The sequence below is a fragment of the Chiloscyllium plagiosum genome, unplaced genomic scaffold (assembly GCF_037043375.1).
Source record: "Chiloscyllium plagiosum isolate Xiang-an unplaced genomic scaffold, Cpla_swu_hap1 HiC_scaffold_4, whole genome shotgun sequence".
In the NCBI taxonomy this organism is placed as follows: domain Eukaryota; kingdom Metazoa; phylum Chordata; class Chondrichthyes; order Orectolobiformes; family Hemiscylliidae; genus Chiloscyllium; species Chiloscyllium plagiosum.
In genome coordinates, this window is record NW_028270142.1 from 140,996,273 (window position 1) to 141,020,182 (window position 23,910).

General features: G+C 42.2%; 1 protein-coding gene across 2 annotated transcripts in view; it reads left to right on the top strand.

Moving 5' to 3' along the window:
- Positions 1 to 23,910, top strand: part of trappc8 (trafficking protein particle complex subunit 8) — a 148,333-nt gene that overhangs the window by 71,991 nt on the left and 52,432 nt on the right. For both annotated transcript variants that reach the window (XM_043687639.2, XM_043687640.2), the window contains 5 exons: positions 3,741 to 3,856; positions 4,545 to 4,695; positions 13,646 to 13,746; positions 16,955 to 17,060; positions 23,613 to 23,744. In XM_043687639.2, coding sequence (XP_043543574.1) covers positions 3,741 to 3,856; positions 4,545 to 4,695; positions 13,646 to 13,746; positions 16,955 to 17,060; positions 23,613 to 23,744 — 606 coding nt within the window. The remainder of the gene's footprint in view (positions 1 to 3,740; positions 3,857 to 4,544; positions 4,696 to 13,645; positions 13,747 to 16,954; positions 17,061 to 23,612; positions 23,745 to 23,910) is intronic.

Genomic DNA, 23,910 nt, shown 5'->3' on the forward strand with positions numbered 1-23,910 from the left:
CTTCTGTCCAATGAAAACCGCCTCCGTTCCCTCAGCCTTTCCTCAAAGACTTTACTTCCATACCAGGCAATATCCTAGTAGATCTCTTCTGAACCATTTCCAAAGCTTCCACATCCTTCCTATAATGCAGTGACCAATACTCCAGGTGCAGCCATACCAATGTCTTGTACAGCTGAAGCATGACCTCGTGGCTGTGAAACTCAATTCCCCTACCAATAAATGCCAGCACACCATATGCCTCCTTAACAAGCCTATCAACCTGGGTGGCAACTTTCAATGATTTATGCACCTGGATACAGAGATCTCTGTTCATCTACACCGCAAAAACTTTATTAGCCCAGTACTCTGCATACACATTATTTCTTCCAAAATGAACTATCTCACGTTTTTTCGCATTAAACTCCATTTGCCACTTCTCAGCCCAGCTCTGCATCTTATCTGTAACCCACAACATCCTTCAGCACTATCCCCAATTCTGCCAACCTTAGTGTTATCCGCAAATTTACTAACCCATCCTTTGACGCCCACCTCCAGATCATTTATAAAAATGACAGACAGACAGCAGTGGCTCCAGAACAGATCCTGCGGCACACCATTAGAAACTGAGCTCCAGGATGAACATTTCCCATCAACCACAACCCTCTATCATCTTTCAGCTCACCAATTTCTGATCCAAACCCCTAAATCACCTTCAATCCCGAAACTCCATATTTTGTGCAATAACTCACTGTGTGGAACCTTATCAAACCCCTTACTGAAGTCCATATACACCACATCAACCACTTTACCTTCATCCACCAGTTTTGTCACCTATTCAATGATTAGTTAGGCATGACCTACCCTTCACAAAACTGTGTTGACTATCCCTAATCAAATTATTCTTTTCCAGATGATAAATCCTATCTCGTAACCTTTTCCAACACGTTACCCACTGGCCTATAATTACCAGAGTTGACCTGACTCCCCTCCTTAAACAAGGGAACAACATTTGCTATCCTCCAGTCTTCTAGCAGTACTCCTGTTGACAACGATGACCAAGATCAAAGGCTCTACAATCTCCTCCTTGGCTTCCCAGAGAATCCCATCCGGCCCAGGGGTCTTACTAATTTTCAGATCTTCCAAAATTGCTAAAACCTCCTCTTTGTCAACTGCAATCCCATCTAATCTGTATTCTCCAATGTGAATACTGACTAAAAATATTCACTAATTGCTTCTCCTATGTCCTCAGATTCCATACGCAACTTCCCATTGCTGTCTTTGGCCTTAATCTTACTCTCGTCATTCTTTTATTCCTGATCTATCTATAGAATGCCTTATAGTTTTCCTTGATCCTATCTGCCAGCAACTTCTCATGTCCCCTCCTGGCTCTTAGCTGTCTCTTTAGATCTTTTCAGGCTAACTTATAACACTCAAGCCCTCTGAGCCATCACACCTCATCCTCACAAGCCTTCATTTTTCTCTTGACGAGAGCTTCAACTTCTTTAGTAAACCATGGTTCCCTTGACAACTACCTTCCTGGCTGATAAGTATATACTTATCAAGCACCTGCAATGTTGGTTCCTTGAATAAGCTCCACATTTCAGGTTCATCCATCCCCTGTAGTTTCCTTCCCCATCCTATGCATCCTAAATTTTGCCTAATCGTATCATAATTGCCTTTCCTCCGGTTATACCTCTCCCTGTGGTTTATGCCTATCCCTGCCCATTGCTATTGTAAACATAACCGAATTGTGGTCACTATCACCAAAGTGCTCACCGGATTCATTCCTCAGTACCAAATCTAATATGGCATCTCCCCTTGTTGGCCTGTCTACGTACTGTCAGAAAACCGTCCTGTCAGAAAACCGTCCTGCGCATATTGAACAAAAGCTGACCTTACTCCCAGTCAAGATTGGGGCAGTTAATGCCCCCATAACAACTACCCTGTTACATGTTCTTATCAAAAACAATCTTTGCTATCATGTCCTCTACATCCCTGGAACAATTTGTGGAGGCCTTTTGAAAACTCCCAACAGGGTGACCACTCCTTTTCCTGTTTCTAACCTTAGCCCAAACTACCTCAGTGAATGAGTCCTCAAATGTTACCTCAGCTGCTGTAATGTTATCCTTGGTGCATTCCCACCTCCGCCTCTTTTACCATCTTCTCTGCTCTTACCGAAACATCTAAATCACAGAATCTGCAACAACAATTCCTATCCCCCCTCTAGCCATGTCTCTGAAATGGCCACAAAATCGTAATTCCAGGGACCAACCCATGCTATGAGTTCACCCTCCTTATTCTGGATGCTCCTAGCGTTGAAGTCACACACTTCAAATCAATATCCTGGATGCTGGTGACCTCTCGCGACTTTGTAAACCTATCCCTGACCTCACTACCCTCAACCTCCTGTACACTGGAACTACAATTCAGGTTACCCCCCGCTGCATTAGTTTAACCCCCCCAATGCCGCTTGCCGAAGAGCATTCGCAAACCTCCCGCCCAGAATATTGGTGCCCCTCTGGTTCAGGTGAAGACCATCCTGTTTATAGAGATCCTACCTTCCCCAGAAAGAGCTCCAATTATCCAAGAATCCAAAACCCCCTCTCCTGCGCCATCCCTGCAGCAATGTGTTCACTCCACTCTTTCCCTGTTCCTAGCACGTGGCACGGGCAACAAACCCTCGATGATAACTGTTTCTTCCAGCTCTAAGCTTCTATCCTAGCTCCCTGAATTTCTGCCTTAGATCCCCACCTTTCTGCCTATCTATGTTGTTGCTGCCTATGTGGACCACGACTTGGGGCTGCTCCCCCTCCCCCTCAAGGATCCTGAAAACACTATCTGAGACATCACAAACCCTGGCACCTGGGAGGCAACACACCAATCATAAGTCTCTCTCATTGCCACAAAACCACCTAACTATGGAGTCCCCAAAGACTAAAGCTCTGCTCCTCTTCCCCTTCCCTTCTGAGCAACAGGGACAGATTCTGCACCAGAAACTTGTGCCCCACTGGTTGCCATTGGTGAGTCGTTCACCCCCCCCCCCCCCCCCAACAGTATCCAAAATGGTATACTTGCTGAGGGGAACCACCACAGGAGATCCCTGCACTGCCTGCCGATTCCCTTTCCTACCACTGACGGTAACCCATCTACCTTCGTACAGCTGTGGAGTAACTACCTCCCTGTAACTCCTCTCAATCACCCCCTCCGCCTCCCGAATGATCTGCAGTTCATCCAGCTCCAACAGTCGAGACATTGATGCCTCCATTTATTTTGAGACCCATTTATTTTAATTTGTTTGTGTTATGACATAGTGTCCTAAAAGGGTCGCTTATGGGCTGTCTGAATGATACCTTCTCAACTGCATGGCCACGTGCAGATTTGAGGATTCATTGATTAAAGGACTGATTTGGACAGGGGTGTACAAAGTTAAAAATCACACAGCACCAGGTTATAGTCCAACAGGTTTAATTGGAAGCACACTAGCTTTCAGAGCGATGTACCTGATGAAGGAGCGTCGCTCTGAAAGCTAGTGTGCTTCCAATTAAACCTGTTGGACTATAACCTGGTGTTGTGATTTTTAACTTTGATTAAAGGACACATTTTTAGCTTTGTCACATCATCCTACAATGATTTGTTTATAAAACTTTTGCCTTTTCAATTGTAGAGGCCTAGACTGATGCCTTACTCATGTTGTGAATTGTTCAAACAGTCCATCTTTTCGAAATCTTCTGATGTGCAAATCTTCTGATTTGTTTCTGCAGCTTGTATCCAGAAAAGGTCTCAGCCGCTCTTTATTCACTGCTACAAAGAAATGGTTCAGTGGGAGTAAGGTGCCAGAGAAAACCTTGAATGAACTTAAAAATGCCAGCAGTATATTGTAAGTATTTTGGGCTGAAATTCTTGGTTGGAATTTAAAAAAAAGACTACAGACTAATTAATTTCCTAAATTCAAAACTTTATAATGAAAGGAAGTGTTTACCATTGGCCTTGTATGGCTTTGTTTTGAGGTACTGTTGTAGAAAATATTTTGATAAAGATTAGCAATGAGGAGTTAAAATGTGAAGGAAACCAAAGAGAGGCTGGAGACCTACGTTAGTCCAAGAAATTGAAAGTTCACAGCCTTGAATTGAGGTTGAGGGGAGGAAATGAAAATGAAAAGTCTGAGATTGGAAGGACTTTTCCATCTTGAGAAAAAAGTACAACCAGATTTGCAAAGATTGGTTTAATTTGTGAGTTGAACCTTTCCACTGATGATTTGTTCAAAATTAGATAAATTGTGCGCCAAGGCGATAAATAATAAATATTATAGGCTTAAGTTCATTCTATTTGTGGAAGAGTTCTTAAGTGCTAACCATATAATCTGTTTTTTGGGTGTGTTTGAGTATATTGGTTTGGTTCTGAATCAAAAGTGAGTCACATGCTTGGGTGATGAGTCCATGAAGAAATGCTTCAAACTGGTGTACCTGTGGAGCACTGAAATTGCCAGGTCTGAATTTGGCACTTGCAACAGTCTAGGGTACAGGGATTTAGTTGCTGACTTTGCATTCTGCTTTGATGATCTTCAGGTATCCACCAGAAGCTCCAGAGCTGCAGATAAGAAAAATGGCCGATCTGTGTTTCTTGGTCCAACACTATGACCTGGCTTACAGCTGCTACCATACAGCAAAGAAGGACTTTCTCAACGATCAAGCAATGTTATATGCTGCAGGGGCATTGGTTAGTTCTTAATTACCCTCATTATCGAGCCAATAGGTTGGGCGATTACACCAAAAATGCAGGGTAACTGAATGTTTGAGAACATGTACAGTGTTTTGAAAATTACATTGGTACCTCCATTCTAATACTCCTATTGATTTTAAGGAGTGCGTCTGTATCTGTGCCCCTCTCGCCTTTGCCACAGTTTCTCCTCTTCCTTACCTCGGCCCAGCTCCCAACCCCCAAAAGGGAAAAATAAGTCCCTGTGTAGCAAATACTTTCAGTAAACTCTTCTATTTCCCTCTTTTAAACGAAAGTTACAGCTAAAGCTGCTCAGTGGGTTTAAACAACAGTGTCATGTTAATTATTCTGTGGAGGTGCTGCTGTTGGACTGGGGTGGACAAAGTTTAAAAATCTCTCAATACCAGGTTATAGTCCAACAGGTTTATTTGCAAGTACTAGCTTTCGGAGCACTCTCCTTCAGGCAGCTGTGGTGTAGGGTCATAAGACTACAAATTTGGAGCAGCTCTCCGAAAGCTAGTACTTCCAAATAAACCTGTTGGACTATAACCTGGTGTTGTGTGATTTTTAACTATGTTAATTATTGGCAGATTTCTCTGTGGGATTGAGCAGATGTATTTTTCATGTTTACAACTGAAATTTCCTCTAGCTTGAAGCCATAAGCAACAAATCAATGTATGTTGTCGACTGTGTGATGCTGGAAAAGCACAGCAGGTCAGGCAGCATCCAAGGAATTCCTGATGAAGGGCTTATGCCCGAAACGTCGATTCTCCTCTTTGGGTGCTGCCTGACCTTATCTTTTCTAGCACCACACTCTCGATTTTGATCTCCAGCATCTGCAGTCCTCACTTTCTTCAAATCAGTGAATGTACAAAAACCAAATCCCAGCCATGACTATAAATTGCTTAATTTTCCACAAGGAGAGCTGAACCATCTGAGTTATGGCAATCTACTGCTTAGATAAAGGCCCATTGTGTCCACACTGATCAAAAGTAACGACCTAACTATTCTAGGCATATTTTCCAGTGCTTGACCATCAACTTTGTGTATGCCTTGATGTTGTAAGTGCACATTTAAATACTGCTTAAGATGTTATGAGGGTCCCCACCTCCCTTACAGGGAGCTCCTGATTCCCACCACCCTGAGTGAAAAGGTTTCTCATCCCATCTCCTTTAAACCTTCTTGATGTTCAGTGGCATTATTTGTAGTACACCAGTTAACATGGACTGGACCAGGTATATAAATAGTCTGGGAATTCTGCAATGGTAGTTTGCTTCCTGCTTCCCAGTGCCTGTGCTCCAGCTAAAAGGTGCAAGTTAGAAGTATGAAAGAAAATTGTTATCTAGCCTAGAAGAGTGCAGCTGAAATCTCAAGAAGCTGTACACCATCCAGTATTAAACCCATATCCACAAATATTCACACCCTTCACCACTGACGCACAGTAGCAGCAGTGTGAACCGCAGTAACTCATCGCCAGCACCTCTCAAATCCGTGACCCCTAGCATCTGGAATGAAAAGGGCAACTGATGCATGGGAACATGACCTGAAAGTTTCCTTCCAAACCCCACGCTGTCTTGACTTGAAAATATGTTACCGTTCCTTCAATATTGCTGGGTCAAAATCCTGAAACTTTGTTCTGGATGGCATTATTCGTGCACCCCAGAAACTGCAGGGATTCAACTCCTCCTCATCTCAAGCAAATGAGAATGGGTGTTAATACTGGCCTGACTAACACTGCACATGTCTCACAAAAGTGTTTTAAAAAGTGCATAGTGAGACACATTTGCCTGTTTGATGTCACTTTGAAAGAATTTCACTATAACATGTAAAGAATTATGGAATCGGAGAGAGCACAGCTTTTTTTGAAAATGCATTGAAGTAGTGTCATATCTCTGTAATCCTTCAGATATTTTTCAGGTTATCTTTAGAAAGTTACTGTTGAATTGATTGCCATGTATTGGACCTTCCATATCTTTACTGTGATTCTAGAAATAGCAAAGATGCACCCACTCCTGTTTTTAGGTCAAACCTCACCTGAATGAACACTTAATCAATAGTAAAAATGTTTTACTACCTTAAGACAAAAGTTGCTTAAGGTTCTTGTATTTCTACAATACCTTTCGTTCTGAAATGAGGTACTTATTCTGCAGTCTTGTGCTCAAAAGAAAATTTCTGAATTCAAATTCTCTATCTCTGTTGAATTTATAATCTATTAATTCTCTTTGATTATCCTCCCTTCAAAAAGATGAAAACTGAGTAGAAGCTGTTTCCTCATTAATTCGCTTAATTTGGTAATCCTCATTCAGTAATCAACCTTGGACAATTTCTAGATGCCAATACTTTTATTCTATTCAAGGTTTGTGTGAAGATTTGTAGCTCAGGTGCCAGTTGCTGTGATTGTGGGTATGTTCACCAAACTGAGAAGTTGATTTGCAGACATTTCGTCCCTTGCCTAGATGACAAGAGACAGTACCACTGCGTTTCACAGGAGGCCCCAAAGCACTGAACATGTCATGTAGACAGGGGACGAAATTTCTGCAAATTATCTTCCCAGCTTAGCGAACATACCCACATCTTTTATCTTCTAGTCTGGAGCTTAATCTGGAGTCACTAGTTCAATTGTGACTTTACTTGGCTGAGTTACCCTTCTGATTATGTTGAGGCTGTGGCTATGCAAACAGTGAAGTGCAGTTTTAACAAAGCCCTTGGTTTATTTTGCTGTTGTCTTGAACACACCGTTCATTATCTACATACATGGTTCCTTTTTCCACATGTACAGAGGAACCTCGATTATCCGAATACCAGTTGTCTGAATTTCAGAATATCTGAAGATGATCTCAAGGTCCTGATTTAAAGACATTACATCAACGAGGTGTTACCAACAATGATCGCGTCTTTTGTTTAGTGATTAAAAGTGAAATGCTGCCGAGAACATTCCTGTACATTTGATGGGAGCCCAGGCACTGTCTCCAAATGACTGACCACCTGCCCTCCCCCTCTCTCTCCACACTTTCCCTGGAGTTCTACACAGGGGTGTACCCTAATCCCCCCTTCCCTAGATAATTTCTCCAGCATTGTTGTGCACAGGGCAGAGTGGGAACTTGTCAAAAGGTTGGGTGTGTGTGTGTGCACGCGTGCGGCTGCATATGTGTGTGCTATTTTGAGACTCACCCCCTCCCAAAGGTAGCAGCAATCTTGCTGTAGGTGTCCAGTCCGGCTGCTTTCTCCATTACTTCATTTTGTTCTGGAGTCCCATTGGGGAAAAGAGATGAGGCATCTGGCCACTTCACTCAATCTGCTGTCTGGAAACATGCGAGGTGTGCTGCTGTCTCGGCTCCTGAAAGGGGAGCAGACATAGCAAGTGCTCCCCCCTCTCAATCCCATTGAAGTGAAGCAGTGGCAGGGAGAGGCTTCAGCAATGCTGCAAGTCCCTTACATACAAGTGAGTCTGCTCAGAAACAAACGCTGAGACAGAGAGGGAGCAAGGCAGGCCGAGGAAGGAAAAAGGAAACTTCAGAAAACTGAGTCCTAGAGAAGAGGCATGGAATCAGTTATCCGAATAATCAATTATCCGAATGAAGTGCTGCCTACCCATCTCGCTCGGATAATCGAGGTTCCTCTGTATAACATTTTTATCAGTGGTTTAAACTGTTGGCATTATTTAGCATTAATGACTTATTTTTGAACTACTTCAGTATTTTGCTCTCCTTTTCATCTATTTACATTACTTTGATTTTCTTAACTCATCTCCCTGAGCCCATCTGAATTGGCTAACTGCAGTCCTTATCTCAAACTCCTTTTTATCTTTGATGTACTGCTCACTGAGATTTCAGGAGTATTTATAAAAACAGAAAAAGTCAATTCAGAAATAAAAATACCAAAACCAATCTCAGTGGAGGGCATGACTTTAGCAAAATCAGGAACAATTTATTTAGTGGTGGTACAATTATGCAGTTACTCAAAGATTTCAACAACTTGCGTTTGTGTTTTAGGATGCCAGAGACGAATAGAAACAAATGGAGTTAAAAGAATAACTAACAACTTAAATGTTTAAAGGAAAAAGTGGAGTGAGGTTAGATCAGCTCAAGAGGAAGTTGGGGAGTAAGAGACTGTAAGATATGGCATTAAAAGCAAAATTATTAAAGCAAGTGAAATATAGAGGAAAGCCAGAAAATAGTCAGGTTTTCAAAATAGTTGCATTGATTTGGCTCCAGTGAAGGACTTTTTATTTGTTCACGAGATGTGGCTTCAGTGGCTGTCAACATTTATTGCCTATCCCTAATTACTCAGGTAGTTGAGAGTCAACCATGTTGCCATGGGTCTGGAATCACATGTAGGTCAGACGAGGTAAGGATTGCAGGGCAGTAGTGAACCAAATGGGTTTTTCCAGCAATCAACATGGATTCATTGCCATCATTAGACCGTTAATTCCAGATTTTTATTGAATTCGCATTCTTCTATCTACCATTGCAGGATTTGAATTGTGTCCCCAGAAAATTGCCTGGGTCTCTGGATTAATAGTCCAGCAATAATACAACTAGGCTATCACCTCCAAGTCTGATGTCTCCTCAAATCTTTGAGATCTGTGTTTAACTGAAGTTGTCCTTTAGCTCTTATTCAGCCAGATGTCTTGAGGTTGCATTGGGCAATCTTGTAAATGTTTGTGTATCGTGAAAACTTGTAATTTGAGGAAAACCCTCCAGAGGGTGGTAGTTCTCCAATTATTTCAGTTCTTTCGTTTTATAAAACTAATCTGTGGAGGTCAAACCAAGAGCTTCTAAAGCGGTAGAGTAAACTCTATTGTCTAGTCATCGTCAATATGCTGCCTCTTTTTCTGCAGATAGTTATCCAGTTCCCTGTGACAAACCATAATTGAATCTTCCTCCACCACAACCTCCGGTTGTGCAGTCTAGATCTTAACCATTCGTTGTTTTTAGGAAACTTTCCTCCTTTTCAATATTAATTCTCCAGTCAGTCACCTTTTGGTTTGAGACTTTTGGTTCTCAACCCTTCACTAAAGGGTGCAGTTTCTCTTTATTTAGAGCCCTCACAATTTTGGTGACTTATTAATTTTCTCTGCTTAAATAAGAGTAACCTCCAGCTTTTCCAAGAAACCATGCTGGTATGTTGTTTCTGCTCCCTCTATAGTACTTCTGTACAGTCTAGTCTGCAGTCACATTTACCTTCTGCCAACTCACCACTTCCCATAAAATGAAACAAAAGCACATCACAATGGAATTTGCCTCTTTTGAAAAGATAATTCTCAATGAAGCCTGTTGTCTTTGGTTGTAAAACCTAAGAAACATGTAAATAGTGTTTTAGTACTGTACTGTTATATAGGAGAGAGCTTGAACAGTGTATGAGAATAAACACAAGTGCATCTTCTGGGTTTTATTCTATGTTGGGTTCATTGCACAGAACTTCAAATTATAGAATCCCTCCAGTGTGGAAGCAAGCCATTCGGCCCTGTTTATCTGAAGACCATCCTACCCAGATCTTGCCACCCCCTCCACTCTATCTCTAGATCTACTATGACTAATCCATCTAACCTGCATCTCTGGTTTGTGGGAGGAAACTGAAGCAGACACTGGGATAATGTGGGGTTTGCACAGCCAGCTGGGAGTGAAATTGACGTTTCCTGTTGCTGTGAGGCAGTGGTATAAATAACCTGCCAATTTGTAATTATAACTCTGGATAAAACCACTTAAAGGTGTTTGCAATAAAAAAAACTTAGTGAACTCAAAACACCTTTCAACAATTAAGAAAATTATACAATAAAAGCAGACCAGCAAAGCCGTAACTTTGTCTCGTCTGCCCGCTTATCTGTTCAGTCATTGCAGTTAGCTTGGAAGTACAACTATGCAGTCTGATATTCCCATTCAACTCTGAAGTCATTTAGACTCAACATGAGCTTACTGTCTGTCCATGAATGCTGTGATCTCCAGCACTTGTTTTCAGTATAGATTCCAGCATCTGCAGTAATTTTCTCCCCTCATTTGTGATTGGTATGGAAACAGGATTCTGCTGGTTTGAGTACTCCCCAATCTCTGTCTGGGTCAGTAGCCAGATGACTGTATAACTCTGTTCCACAGGTTCTTTTATATTTTTTTTCTATTCAACCCAAGCCTCCCAACTTCTCACAAGTTGACTGACCAGGTTAGTTTTGCAACTCTGTCCTGTCTCCATGTGCCTTGACGTGTGAGCTCTCACCTTCTGAAACTCTGATGTTTGCCTCGTCCCTTACTTTCCACTTGATACGTCTGCTCCTCCCTCCAATTCATCCTTGCTACACAATATGTGGGACATTCCAACTAGCTGCATCACTGCATTTTAGATGGAACGTGGGGACTTGTAATCTGAGGAGTGGAAGCAGTAAAATGTGAGACGCAGGCAGTCACCTGAGGGTGGAACCAGGTACCTGGCATTGAGGCAGCAGTGCTAACCACAGCCACAGTGCCATCCGTACCTCTCTGCAAATGACTCTTGTGGAGAATAGCAATCTAGTTGTAACTAGCTGGCTGTCTGAAGCTAATTTGGATGAGAGCATCTCAGAGGAAATCATTTCTGTTATATCTACCTGTGCTAGCTTTTATTTTTGATTACCTTTTCCTGCACCTCGTGGTTTGCATCACCTTTTGTGCTGAAGTCACTGAGCATGTTTAGCTTGTCTAACTTTGATACTGCAGCCCTCAACGAATACACTTTTCCCTTTGCTTCATAAGTTAATAGTGCCCATGCAAGTAGTAGGTCTTCTGGTGTACATAAAGTATATTGTCCATTGTCGTGCAGGGAGAGTTTAAGGATCATCAACCAAGAAGTAACGCTTGTGGGATGGCAGGTAACTTACTGATACAAGTATTCCAAATAGCAAAGCCTGCACCAGCTTTATACTCTCCAAAGAACATGTAGCTGACCTTGATTTTCCTTGAGGTCATTCTCATTGCATCTTAGAATCACTGCAGTATGGAAGCAGACCAATTGTCCCATTGAGTCCACACCGATACTCTGAAGAGCATCCCACCCAGACCTACTCCCCCTACCCTATCCCTGTAATTCTGTATTTGCAATGGCTAACCCCCACAGCCTGCCCATCCCTGCATACCAGTGGCAATTTAGCATGGCCAGTCCACTTAACCTCCACATCTTTGGACTGTGGGAGGAAACTGGGGTACCTGGAAGAAACCCATGCAGACACTGGGAGAATGTGTTTAACTCCATGCAGACAGTCACCTGAGGGTGGAATTGAACCCGGGTCTCTGGCACCATGAGGCAGCAATGTTAACCACAGCCACTGTGCAACCCATACTACTTGGTTAGATGATTCTTGCTGAGGGTGATAATCTAGATGTTGTTACTAGCTGGCTGTCTAATGCTAAGGATATCAGATCTGCCGACTGTGGTATGCTCTAGGAGGACATACAGAATCCATGTGCCAGTGGTGACAAATGTCACCCTTGCTTTGATTTTTGAGATTGACTTGTGTCTGTGCTCTTGTGATCCTTACCAGGAAGATGAAAGAAACCATTTCTCGCTCTTAGTCACTTGTGGGTGCTGCCTAGTTCCACATCCTCCAATAAAAATGTTTGTGTGGCTTGATGGGCTAGGCACAGGTTCCTGGCTATAGCTCCCAATGAAACCACGCCGCCTGCTATGTTGCTTGCCCATTACCACTGGGCATGTGATAAATAGATAATTGATAATACTGTAGAAAAGTGATCAACTTGTGTGTGAATTAGATTAGAGTGAAGGCACGTTGCATATAGTTAGTCTCACTTGCTGACCTATTTTGGTCTTGCAGTAAGGCTAATTGAGATTGCTGGTTACCCACTATATCCAGATCCAACACCAATGTGTCAGTCAAGCTGTGTGTTTCGTAACGTCAATGCTGACCCATCTTCAAAACCATTGGCTGTTAAATTGCTGTCATCTGACCGCACGTGATGGGGGTGAATGACCTCTTTCCTGGATAGATCATTCTGACAAAGTTAGTATATGCACTTCAGTGAATTGAATCTGTCTTGCGTGGATGCCTTTTTTGAATATCCACTTTAATCTTGTAACCACGAGCAATTTACCATTTGAAGTTCTGGCATTTTGTCATTAATTATAGTTTTGCCCTTCCTTAGAGAACTCTGAATAGAAAGACGAACAATTTAGTGGTCATAAATTATTCAAGGCAGTACATTTTAACATGGTCATTATTTTGAATATTGCTGAAAAATATTTTTGATTTGCACTCAGAACATTTGCAAAGGAGAATAACATTTTGTTGTATAAAATGAGTGGTAATTCATTGGCAAGGTAGAATTGTTGTCTTGGAGAATGCTCCGGTTAGATGACTGTTAACGACTACACTCTTATGGTTGTATGATACTCTCTCTTTATGCCACATGATCTATCTGTGCTTGGGCTGTATCAAACAGTATAACCTTTTGACTGTTTGTGACAGGCAAAATACTGACTGTATCCAACTATCCTAAGCTTACAAGCCAGACCAGTGTGCAATATTATGATTCCGAGAAGGGGTGGGATTGTCAAGTAATTGTGTGCTCAGAATCATTGTGTTAACTCATTCACAATAATTGGGCTCATGCTGTGATACGCTTGTGTATACAGGAAGCTCCACATTAGTAAACACAATTGTATTCTTTGCAGAAATGAAAAACACGTATACGTTGTGCCAGGTTTCTGGTGAACCTTCCTGATGATTGTAAATGAAAATCTTGAACTGTCTTTCTCAACATTACAACCAAACAACTGTAATTTTCATCCTCTTTCCTAAATAATATTGATATTTCATGAGATTTTTATTGCATATGTTTGCTCCATTTCAATGTATATAGGATACTACTTCAAGACTAAATAAACTATATATTATAAAGTTGCACTGTCAAAATGCTGTATGTTATACTTGAATAATGCTTCCTTTTTTGTAAAAATTTTATCAAAGGAAATGGCAGCAGCATCCGTTTTTCTTCAGCCAGGAGCACAGAGGCAGTATCCCAGCCATTACATGGAAACAGCTATTCAGACGTACAAGGATCTCTGCAAGTATGTGCCATTTTCATCATTTGGGAATTAACACAAGTTGAGAAGGGACTAGAATTTCTAACACTGTTGTTGTTTGAGGCTGTTTTGAGGTTAGGAGCCAGTTTTGAGTTTGGTGTGAAGCCCTTGATTTGGGAGAGTGGGAGGAGGAGTTGGTAGCTTAATCGAGCAAGTGTCAAAGTGGACTGATCATGTAGAATGGGACTTAATTCATAACGCAACAATTACTCAACTCTGTGCAAAATGATGACCGTAAAGCAGATGATTTTAAGGTTTAAGGATTCTTTTGAGGTTTGACTTGTCATGTATTGAGAAAATGATGTAATTATAGACGGTTTTGTTTTCTCATGCTTGAAATATTGTGAAGTTCAAGGGGCAATGAATTTTTCAGATAGTTGTGAATGGTTATTGATATAACCCAAGGATATTCGTGCACACAAGTGCTGAAAAGATAATAATGGAGCCCATGTAGTTAAGATCTGAGGTTATATAGGTTCAGTGCCAATGGAAGGATATTGAATCTATGAAGGATGTAGAACAGATACATGCTAGCTTCCTCCTTATGGAAAGCAACATAAAAATTGTTCATTCTGTTTTTTTCTTGACTTTGAATCAGTACTAAGTTTCCTGACTTTTATTTGTGCACAGCCCAATGTGAAACTGAGAGGCTTCAATCAGAAAGATTCCATCTTTAATTCCAAGTCTTTGGTTAGGTTAGTTGTTTAACTGTATGATGTTGTAGTGACCTCCATGTTCCTGGACTAATGAAAAACCAGTTGGGGTTGCTGCTCTTGAACTCTCCATTGACCCTTTGTCTGAACTAGGTGTCAATGTTGGATTATTTTGGGATTTGTTGATGTCAGTGTGTACCCCACTCCTTATTAAATGCCCTGTTTGCAGAGGGTCTTGTTTGACATTAATTGATTGGAATGAAGATTGGAAAAAAATCAGTAAGGTCATTTGAATTTTACCATGCATCAATCATTTGGACTGATAGAAAATGTTAGCATTTTTTAAAAAACGTTGCATTTATTCATTAGAGAAGGGGTAAGACTTTAGTTTCCAATTTTAGAAAACCATACAGGATATTGCTACATACATGTGAACCCAAATTCAATCACTTATTTGGGTATAAAATGTTCAAAATCAATGCATGGAAAGTCTTTGTAGCTAGCAGATTAACTAATATATTTAAATTCACGTGAACTTTTAGTAGACTGGATACAGCTAGAATTAAGGCAAGTAAGGTTGTGCTTGGAGTGCCAGTATTGTATTTTTAACCGAATGAACTGCAGATGCAGGTAACCATAAAGATAGAAATTGCTGAAAAAGTTCAGCATGTCTGGCAGCATCTGTGGAGAGAAATCAGAGTTAACGTTTGGGTAGAGTGACCCTTCATCAGAACTTCTGAGCAATGTGCTGACCTTTACCAGCAATTTGTTTTTTGGTTTTCAATTCTTAACAGTTGACTGCATTTGAATTTTTACAGTAGTTTCCACTAGCTTTAAGCACTTAGCCCTATCCACTGTTCCCATCTTTCTTTTGTCCTACCTAATGTGTATTTCAAGCTTCCCCTTTGAAGCTAGGTAGCAATGACACTGAGTCAACAGGCTCATCAGCTCTTCCTATGCCTGCCTTCTGAACTCCTCTGCAAGTGCAAACAGTTTCTCTGCATCCAACTCTCTTTGTAATTTTAAAAAAATGTTCTGTTGGTCTCCCTTTTTCCTCCAAATAAAGAAACTCATCCGGGTCAATCTTTTTGTCATGTCATGTTCTTGTAAATCTTCCCTGTATTTTCCCAGTGCTTTGATACTATTTGCAGGATGTGTGATACAACAAGTGTGATCTAACCAAGATTCTATTTCAGTTTAAAAGTGTCATCTTTTATATTCTGTAACTTCAGTCATTTTGTGATACAAACAAAGATGGGCTAATTCTTCTTGGAGCTGAGAAGGTTAAGAGGTGATCTTACTGAGGTGTTCAAAATTATGAACAATTTTGACAGGGTAAAGAAGGATTACCTGTTTTCAGTGGCTGGTGTGCAAGTAACTAGGGGTCGCAATTTCAAGTTTGTCAGACAAAGAACGAGGCTTGATGAGAAATGTTACTGACTTGTTAGGATTTGGAATGATGTGCCTGGAAGAATGTTGGAAGCAGATTCTGTGCGTTTCAAAAGAGTTAGACATACATTTGAAAGTTTATCAATTTGAAAATAGAGGATTATGGAGATAGAACTGGACTAGCTGGGACAGACACAAGGAGCCAAATGGTCTCCTGTATGTTGACTTCTCTGAATCTGTGCATTTATTATCAACTTGTCTTGCTAATTTTAACAATATGTAATTATTTTGTCTTCCAAGGAATATGTAACCATTATTCTTCCTGCCAAACTGACTCGGCAGCACACCACTTGCAAATTTCTGCTAAACCTGAGATCACGCTTGATTCCTACCCCCTATGCAGTAATCATTTTTCTAATTCATTCTGTTTCCTGCCCTTTTTCTTCCCATTTTTCCTTTGTCCTGAATTTTTGCTTAAATATTTGAAGGCAATTTGAGAGGGCTTTGTCGAAGCATTGAGATACACCAGAAGAAATGAATTACAGCAAAATGTGAGCTGAGTCTAAGCAAAATGTGAATTTTTACAGAGGGCCATTGCATCCAGCCTTGTCCTTCCCCCAAATATCAAATCTTATGATAATGCTAAGAGGGTACAGAGCAGATTCTTGGTTTATTTTTGAGAATATATTTTAACACTTGATGTTGAAAATTTAATGTCAATCAAGTTCATGTTGGTGTTGCGTTTAACACTGAGGATGAGTACAGTGTGGGATACAGCTTGTCTGTAAAGATTCATTTTTCAACACCAGTAAATGTTAGTTTAGTATCTGGTATGGTGCAGCTGGATGCAGATTCAATCTGAGTTGCTGAAATTAATTTGGCAGATGATTTTGGTAGAACGACCGTGCTTTGACTATGCTGGCTCAACAGCTTTACTTTGGTTCTGTCGCAAGTGTCATACGTAAGACATTATCAGTGGACAATTGGGCTGAGATCCTCTGTCTTGTTCATCTGATTAGAGTTGCTTATCAACCTTGTTACCACTTGGTGAAATCCAGCAGTTGCTGTAAGCCACAAGAAATTTAATATTTTGTTTTGGTTAATTAAATGTTACTTGGAATTTATTTTTTTTGAAATTTATTCCATCTTAGGAACTTGGTACTTGCTGAAAGGTGTACTTTGCTAAGTGCAGAAATTTTAAAAAGTCAAGCCAAATATTCAGAAGCTGCAACACTCCTTATCCGGATGACAAGTGAGGTAGGAGAAGTTCGAAAATTCCTTGAATTTGGAGTTTGATCATTTGGCTTTGCACTTAAGTTTTGTATAATCTGAAAATGGAATTTTTCACAATTTCATAAATGGAGTGAAAATGTTTTATAAAATTTATTTCCTCTAATTTATATATCATTTATTATTAATGAGTCATTGCCTATATAGTTGATGCAATAGTATGTGGGAAAATAAGGCAAGTGACCTGTTGGTAACATGGTGTATGAATTTTCCACATATGCCATTTTTGTGCATTACTGCAGCATAAATCAAGTGTAAGATTTTGGATTATAATTTAAAGAACATTGAATCATTCAGTACCATTTAAGGTTTTCATTCAGCTTCAGTGTGCTTTGGTCTCAATCCATTGGGGGCATAATGCTTTTGGTTGTTTTTCTCAGGTTATCTGAAGTCTCATGTCAACTTGTGTAAAAGTTTCTTGCCTTGGGAGTTTGAGTACTTTTCATAGTCTACTACTGATACTTTGGTTATTTTGGCTGATATTTGCCACTCGGGCTTTCATCAGTGGAATGAGGTTTGAAAGCTGAGTCTGAGTACCCTTCCCAATGAATTCAATGAATAGCATAACCAGAAGGTGGCTGTTCAATTCTTTGAAGAGCAATTTAGTTTGTTCCACTCACCCACTGATTGAGCTTTGTTTTTTTTTCATTGTGTCTCATCACTGCATGGTTATTGTTTGAACAAAAGGCAAACTGAATATGATTTGACTCCCTGGAAAATTAAGCTGACCTTATCATTTCGGAGTTGTGTGTTACTGGAAAAGCGCAGCAGGTCAGGCAGCATCTGAGAAGCAGCAGAATTGACGTTTCGGGCCAGAGCCCTCCTTCAGGCCCTTCCTGAAGGAGGGCTCCAGTTTCAGTTCTTAGTTTGTGTTAATGAATCAACATTTTGGATTCTGATTTTGAAATGTTTCTGTACTCCCAGAAAGCCTTAGTGTTTAATTTTCATAATTAAGTTTGAAAGTACAGTACATTGGATTGGCTCAGGCTTGGAGGGCCGAAGAGAATGTTCCTGGGCTGTAAATTTTCTTCCTTTGAAAGAATGCCGATACCTGGTTTGTTTTATTTTTGAAGAAGTGAATAAAAGGACAATGTATTTATTTTAATACATTTCTTGGTACCTATCTAAACATAATTGCTTGCTGACTGAAGATCCTTTCCCTGGGTTTATATCCCAGGCTGTTAGTAGTTTCTGCTTTGGAGATTTTGGCATTCTCAGTGACCACTCTGTTGCTCCCTGCTCAGTTCTCCTCTTTCTTAAAAGAAGCCCTCTTGTTGTGAATCCAGCATAAACCCGATTGTGCTCTTGAAGAGGGACTGGAAGCCTGCTCAATGCTGTTGGCTGAACAAGATGAGTACAGAGATTCCAGAGGGGAAGAATTTGAGCTTGGTGATGCCTACCCCATACATGGCAGACCACCAACCAATATTGAACTCCACTTGGAAGTTCGGAGGATGGAAAGGGCACAGAATTTACGCTAAGTGGAGACTTTGTAGCATCACTGCCAATCAAGCTAGACAAGTGACATAGCTGCTAGACAAGTGACATAGCTGCTAGACTGGATCAGTAGAAGGTTCTGAGCAAACAGAAGTGGAAACTACATGATCTTATCCTCACCGATCTGCCTTTTGTAAATATCCATGGCCATTATTGGTGGGAGTGACCACTGTGCAGTCGTTGTGAAGACAAGGTCCTGTCTTTGCTTTGAGAATCTTTTGTGCAGTGTTGCGTGGTACTATCACTGTGCTAAATGGGTCAGACTTTGTACAGATCTCCCAACTCAAAGATGGGCATACATTCAGCACTATGGGCATTTGCAGCTGAATTGTCTTCAATTAAAATCTTATCTCTTGCCAAACGCCAGCTCGCAGATACCTCCTCCTACTGCCCCCTTGACCATGACGCCACCCCCCACCACCAAACCATCATCTCCCAGACCGTCCATAACCTCATCACCTCGGGGGATCTCCCATCCACCGCCTCCAACCTCTTGGTCCCACAACCCCGCACCGCCCACTTCTACCTCCTGCCCAAAATCCACAAACCTGACTGCCCTGGCCGACCCATTGTCTCCGCCTGCTCCTGCCCCACCGAACTCATCTCCGCATTCCTTGACACCGTCCTGTCCCCCTTAGTCCAAGAACTCCCCACCTACGTTCGGGACACCACCCATGCCCTCCACCTCCTCCATGATTTTCGCTTCCCCGGTCCCCAACACCTTATTTTCACCATGGACATCTAGTCCCTGTACACCTCCATCCCCTATCACGAAGGACTCAAAGCCCTCCGCTTCTTTCTTTCCCGCCGTACCGACCAGTACCCTTCCACTGACACCCTCCTTCGACTGACTGAACTGGTCCTCACCCTGAACAACTTCTCTTTCCAATCCTCCCACTTCCTCCAAACGAAAGGAGTAGCCATGGGCACCCACATGGGCCCCAGCTATGTCTGCCTCTTGGTAGGATATGTGGAACAATCCATCTTCCGCAACTACACTGGCCCCACCCCCCACCTTTTCCTCCGCTACATCGATGACTGTATCGGCGCCGCCTCGTGCTCCCACGAGGAGGTTGAACAGTTCATCCACTTCACCATCACCTTCCACCCCACCTCAAATTCACCTGGACAGTCTCAGATTCCTCTCTCCCCTTCCTCAAACTTTCTATTTCTATCTCAGGCGACCGAATCAACACTGACATCTACTACAAACCGACCGACTCCCACAGCTACCTGGACTACACCTCCTCCCATCCTGCCCCCTGTAAAAACGCCATCCCATTCTCCCAATTCCTTCGACTCCACCGCATCTGCTCCCAGGAGGACCAATTCCAAAAACGCACAACCCAGATGGCCTCCTTCTTCAAGGACCGCAATTTCCCCCCCGACGTGGTCGACGATGCCCTCCACCGCATCTCTTCCACTTCCCGCTCCTCCGCCCTTGAACCCCGCCCCTCCAACCGCCACCAGGACAGAACCCCACTGGTCCTCACCTACCACCCCACCAATCTCCATGTACAGCGCATCATCCGCCGTAATTTCCGCCACCTCCAAACGGACCCCACCACCAAGGATATATTTCCCTCCCCTCCCCTATCAGCATTCCGTAAAGACCACTCCCTCCATGACTCCCTCGTCAGATCCACACCCCCCACCAACCCAACCTCCACTCCCGGCACCTTCCCCTGCAACCGCAGGAGGTGCAAGACTTGCGCCCACACCTCCCCCCTCACCTCCCTCCAAGGCCCCAAAGGAAACTTCCATATCCGCCACAGATTCACCTGCACCTCCACACACATTATCTATTGCATCCTCTGCACCCGATGTGGCCTCCTCTATATTGGGGAGACAGGCCGGCTACTTGCGGAGCGTTTCAGAGAACACCTCTGGGACACCCGGACCAACCAACCCAACCACCCTGTGGCTCAACATTTCAATTCCTCCTCCCACTCCACGAAGGATATGCAGGTCTTTGGACTCCTCCATCGTCAGACCACAACAAAACGACGGTTGGAGGAAGAACGCCTCATCTTCCGCCTAGGAACCCTCCAACCCCAAGGGATGAACTCGGATTTCACCAGTTTCCTCATTTTCCATCCCCCCACCCTGTCTCAGTCAAATCCATCGAATTCAGCACCGCCTTCCTAACCTGCAATCTTCTTCCCGACCTCTCCGCCCCCACCCCAGTCTGGCCTATCACCCTCACCTTGACCTCTTTCCACCTATCACATTTCCGACGCCCCTCCCCCAAGTCCCTCCTCCCTACCTTTTATCTTAGCCTGCTGGACAAACTTTCCTCATTCCTGAAGAAAGGCTTATTCCCGAAACGTCGATTCTCCTGTTCCCTGGATGCTGCCTGGCCTGCTGCGCTTTTCCAGCAACACATTTTCAGCTCTTGCATATCTCAACTCTACCATTACCATCAAGCCAGCCGATCAGTGCTACTCAGTGACAGGTGCTGGAGGACATATCAGGCGTAACCAGGCGTTATTAAAAATGACTGGTTGAAATTGCAATATAGGGCTGTTTCTTGCTAGAGAATGGGCATAGCAGTAGATAGGGCTAAGTAATCATTCAGCCAGTAGATTAGAACTAAGCTCTGCTGTCCTGTCAGATCTGGTTATGAATGGTGGTGGCAACAGGAGAACGAAGCTCCACAAATATCATCATCAATGATGGGCATTTTTACAAAAGATGAGACTGAAGTATTTGCATCCATGTTCAACCAGAAGTGTCAATTGGATAACTCATCTGTCTTTTACCTGATGTCTGAAGTGTTATAGATGCTAGTCTTCAGTCCGTTTAATTCATGCCAAGTAACATAAATGGCTGAAGACACTGGATATTGCAAAGGCTGTGGACCACGATAACATTTTGGCAAAAACAATCAAGACTTGCATTGCACAATTGGCTGTGCTCCTAACCGAGATGTTTGAGTGCAGCTTCATTGGCCACAACGTGAAAAATTGTTGAAAAAGAATTTGGTTGACATAAAGCAAAACATGACCAACAATGCTAATAACAGCCTATCAGTTTACTTTTGATTGTCACAAAAGTGACAGAATGGATCATTATTCCACAGCAAGTGCATGGCTAATCTGTTCACTGATACTAGGTTTGGGTTTTGCCAGGGCTAAGTTACACTTAAGCTAAATTGTTCCTCACCTAATTACAACCTTGGTCCAAACATTAATGAAACAGCAGCAATTTCAGAGGTGACTTCAGAATGATTGCCCTTGATATCAAGGCAGTGTTTGACAAGTATGGCATCAAGGAACCCGAGCAAAATGAGTCATTGGAATCTGGGAATGGGAATATCTCTGCTGGTTGGAGTCAGACGGAGAACAAATGAAGGTGTCAGAGGTCAACCGTCTCCATGCAAAGACATTGCCTTGAGGAACTCCTACAGTATTTTAGCCCCAAGCATGTTCAATAACCAACCTTCTATCATGAAGTCAGAAGCAGGAATTTTTGCTGGAAATGTATCATTTTCACTTCAGTGTCACTGGGTTAAAATTCTGTAATCTGTTGCTTACAGCTGTGTTGATGGACCTACATGTTATGGATGTCAGTGGTTCAAGAAAGCACGCTAACCTTCTACAAGACAGTTAGAGAGGGGCAATACAAATATCTGAACTGAGAGCAGAAGTAGCAATTCCATGTCAAACAGGATCTTATAAAATTTCATCAAATTAATCCTTGATCCCCTAAATTCTAGGGAAAACTCGCCCAACCTGCCCAATATTTCCAATAATGCTGCTTATTTAAGATATCAATCTAGTAAGCATCCTCTGATATGTCTGAACTGCATTTACTTTCTTGCACAGTCCAAAACGCACGTACTTTCAAGATGTGGTCTCATTTGTAGACTGTTTAACAAACATAAAGTTGTAACTTATGTTCAGTTCTTCTAAGGAGAATGGCATTTCATGAGCTGCCTTAATCGCTGGCTTTACTTGCATGCTATTTTTGTGTCTCTCACGCTAGAGCACCTTCATCCATCTGTTCCTTGGAAATCTGCACATCCCAGAATAAAGTGTCTAGATAAAGCCCCACCTTCCTCAAATAGCACTGCTGCTTCACAGCGCCAGAGACCTGGGTTCAATTCCCGCCTCAGGCGACTGACTGTGTGGAGTTTGCACATTCTCCCCGTGTCTGCGTGGGTTTCCTCCGGGTGCTCCGGTTTCCTCCCACAGTCCAAAGATGTGCAGGTCAGGTGAATTGGCCATGCTAAATTGTCCGTAGTGTTAGGTAAGGGGTAAATGTAGGGGTCTGGGTGGGTTGCGCTTCGGTGGGTCGGTGTGGACTTGTTGGGCCGAAGGGCCTGTTTCCACACTGTAAAGTAATCTAATCTAATCTAATACAAAAAATCCACTGCTGCCACCACGTACCTGTGCTTGCAGCTCAATGTCTGAGCTGATATTCCTGCAGCTACAGAGTTCAAATGTACTTTTACAATTGATACAGCTTTCACTGCCAACGAGCTAATGACACCCACATCCATGAGCAAGCAACAAAAAAATTCTGATGAACTTTATATGGCTGAGCAGAGGCTGTTGGAGCACTTTGATCAAGCAAAGGTTCACCAGATCAACCACTGATTTGCTTTTCAATCCAAGTCTGTTGGTTTATCACTTCCAGAGAATATTTTGATTTTGAAGTAATTGCTTGGTGAACAGACAGCTCAAATTGGTCACAAGAGCTATGGGCATGAGATTTCCACTCATGTGACTTGAGCAAAAGAGAAAAGGATAGTGATTTAAAGATTTATCCTTATGGAATTTCTTCTCTAATTCGCTGTTCTTTTCATTTTATGGTGAACATTCAAAATATGCTTATTGCTCAAGTGCCTTCTCAGAATTATTGAATATAGTTACTTAGTTCTCAGCCTTTGTGTTTGTATTGAAACTAAATTGACGAGGGGGTGTTCCAATCACACATTTATTTCAACACAAAGTCTAATTTAACCAATTTGTAGTGACATGAAAGACTCATGCCTTACTTTTTGAAAAAAAAATGCAGGATTCAGACCTCCGAAGTGCTCTTTTACTGGAACAAGCTGCCCACTGCTTCATCAACATGCGAACTCCTATGGTTCGCAAGTTTGCTTTTCATATGATTCTGGCTGGGCATCGGTTTGCCAAAGCAGATCAGGTAAGCATGGCACTTGAATAGTGCATTTAATTAACTTGCTGTACTGGTTATGTGCTAATGTATTTAGCAGGTTAACTCTGCTTGGCTGTTTCATGGCCTTTAAGTTGTCACGTTATTTTGAAGCCCTGTTATTCAGGTTTCCAAGACACTTTTTGGGAACATTTTT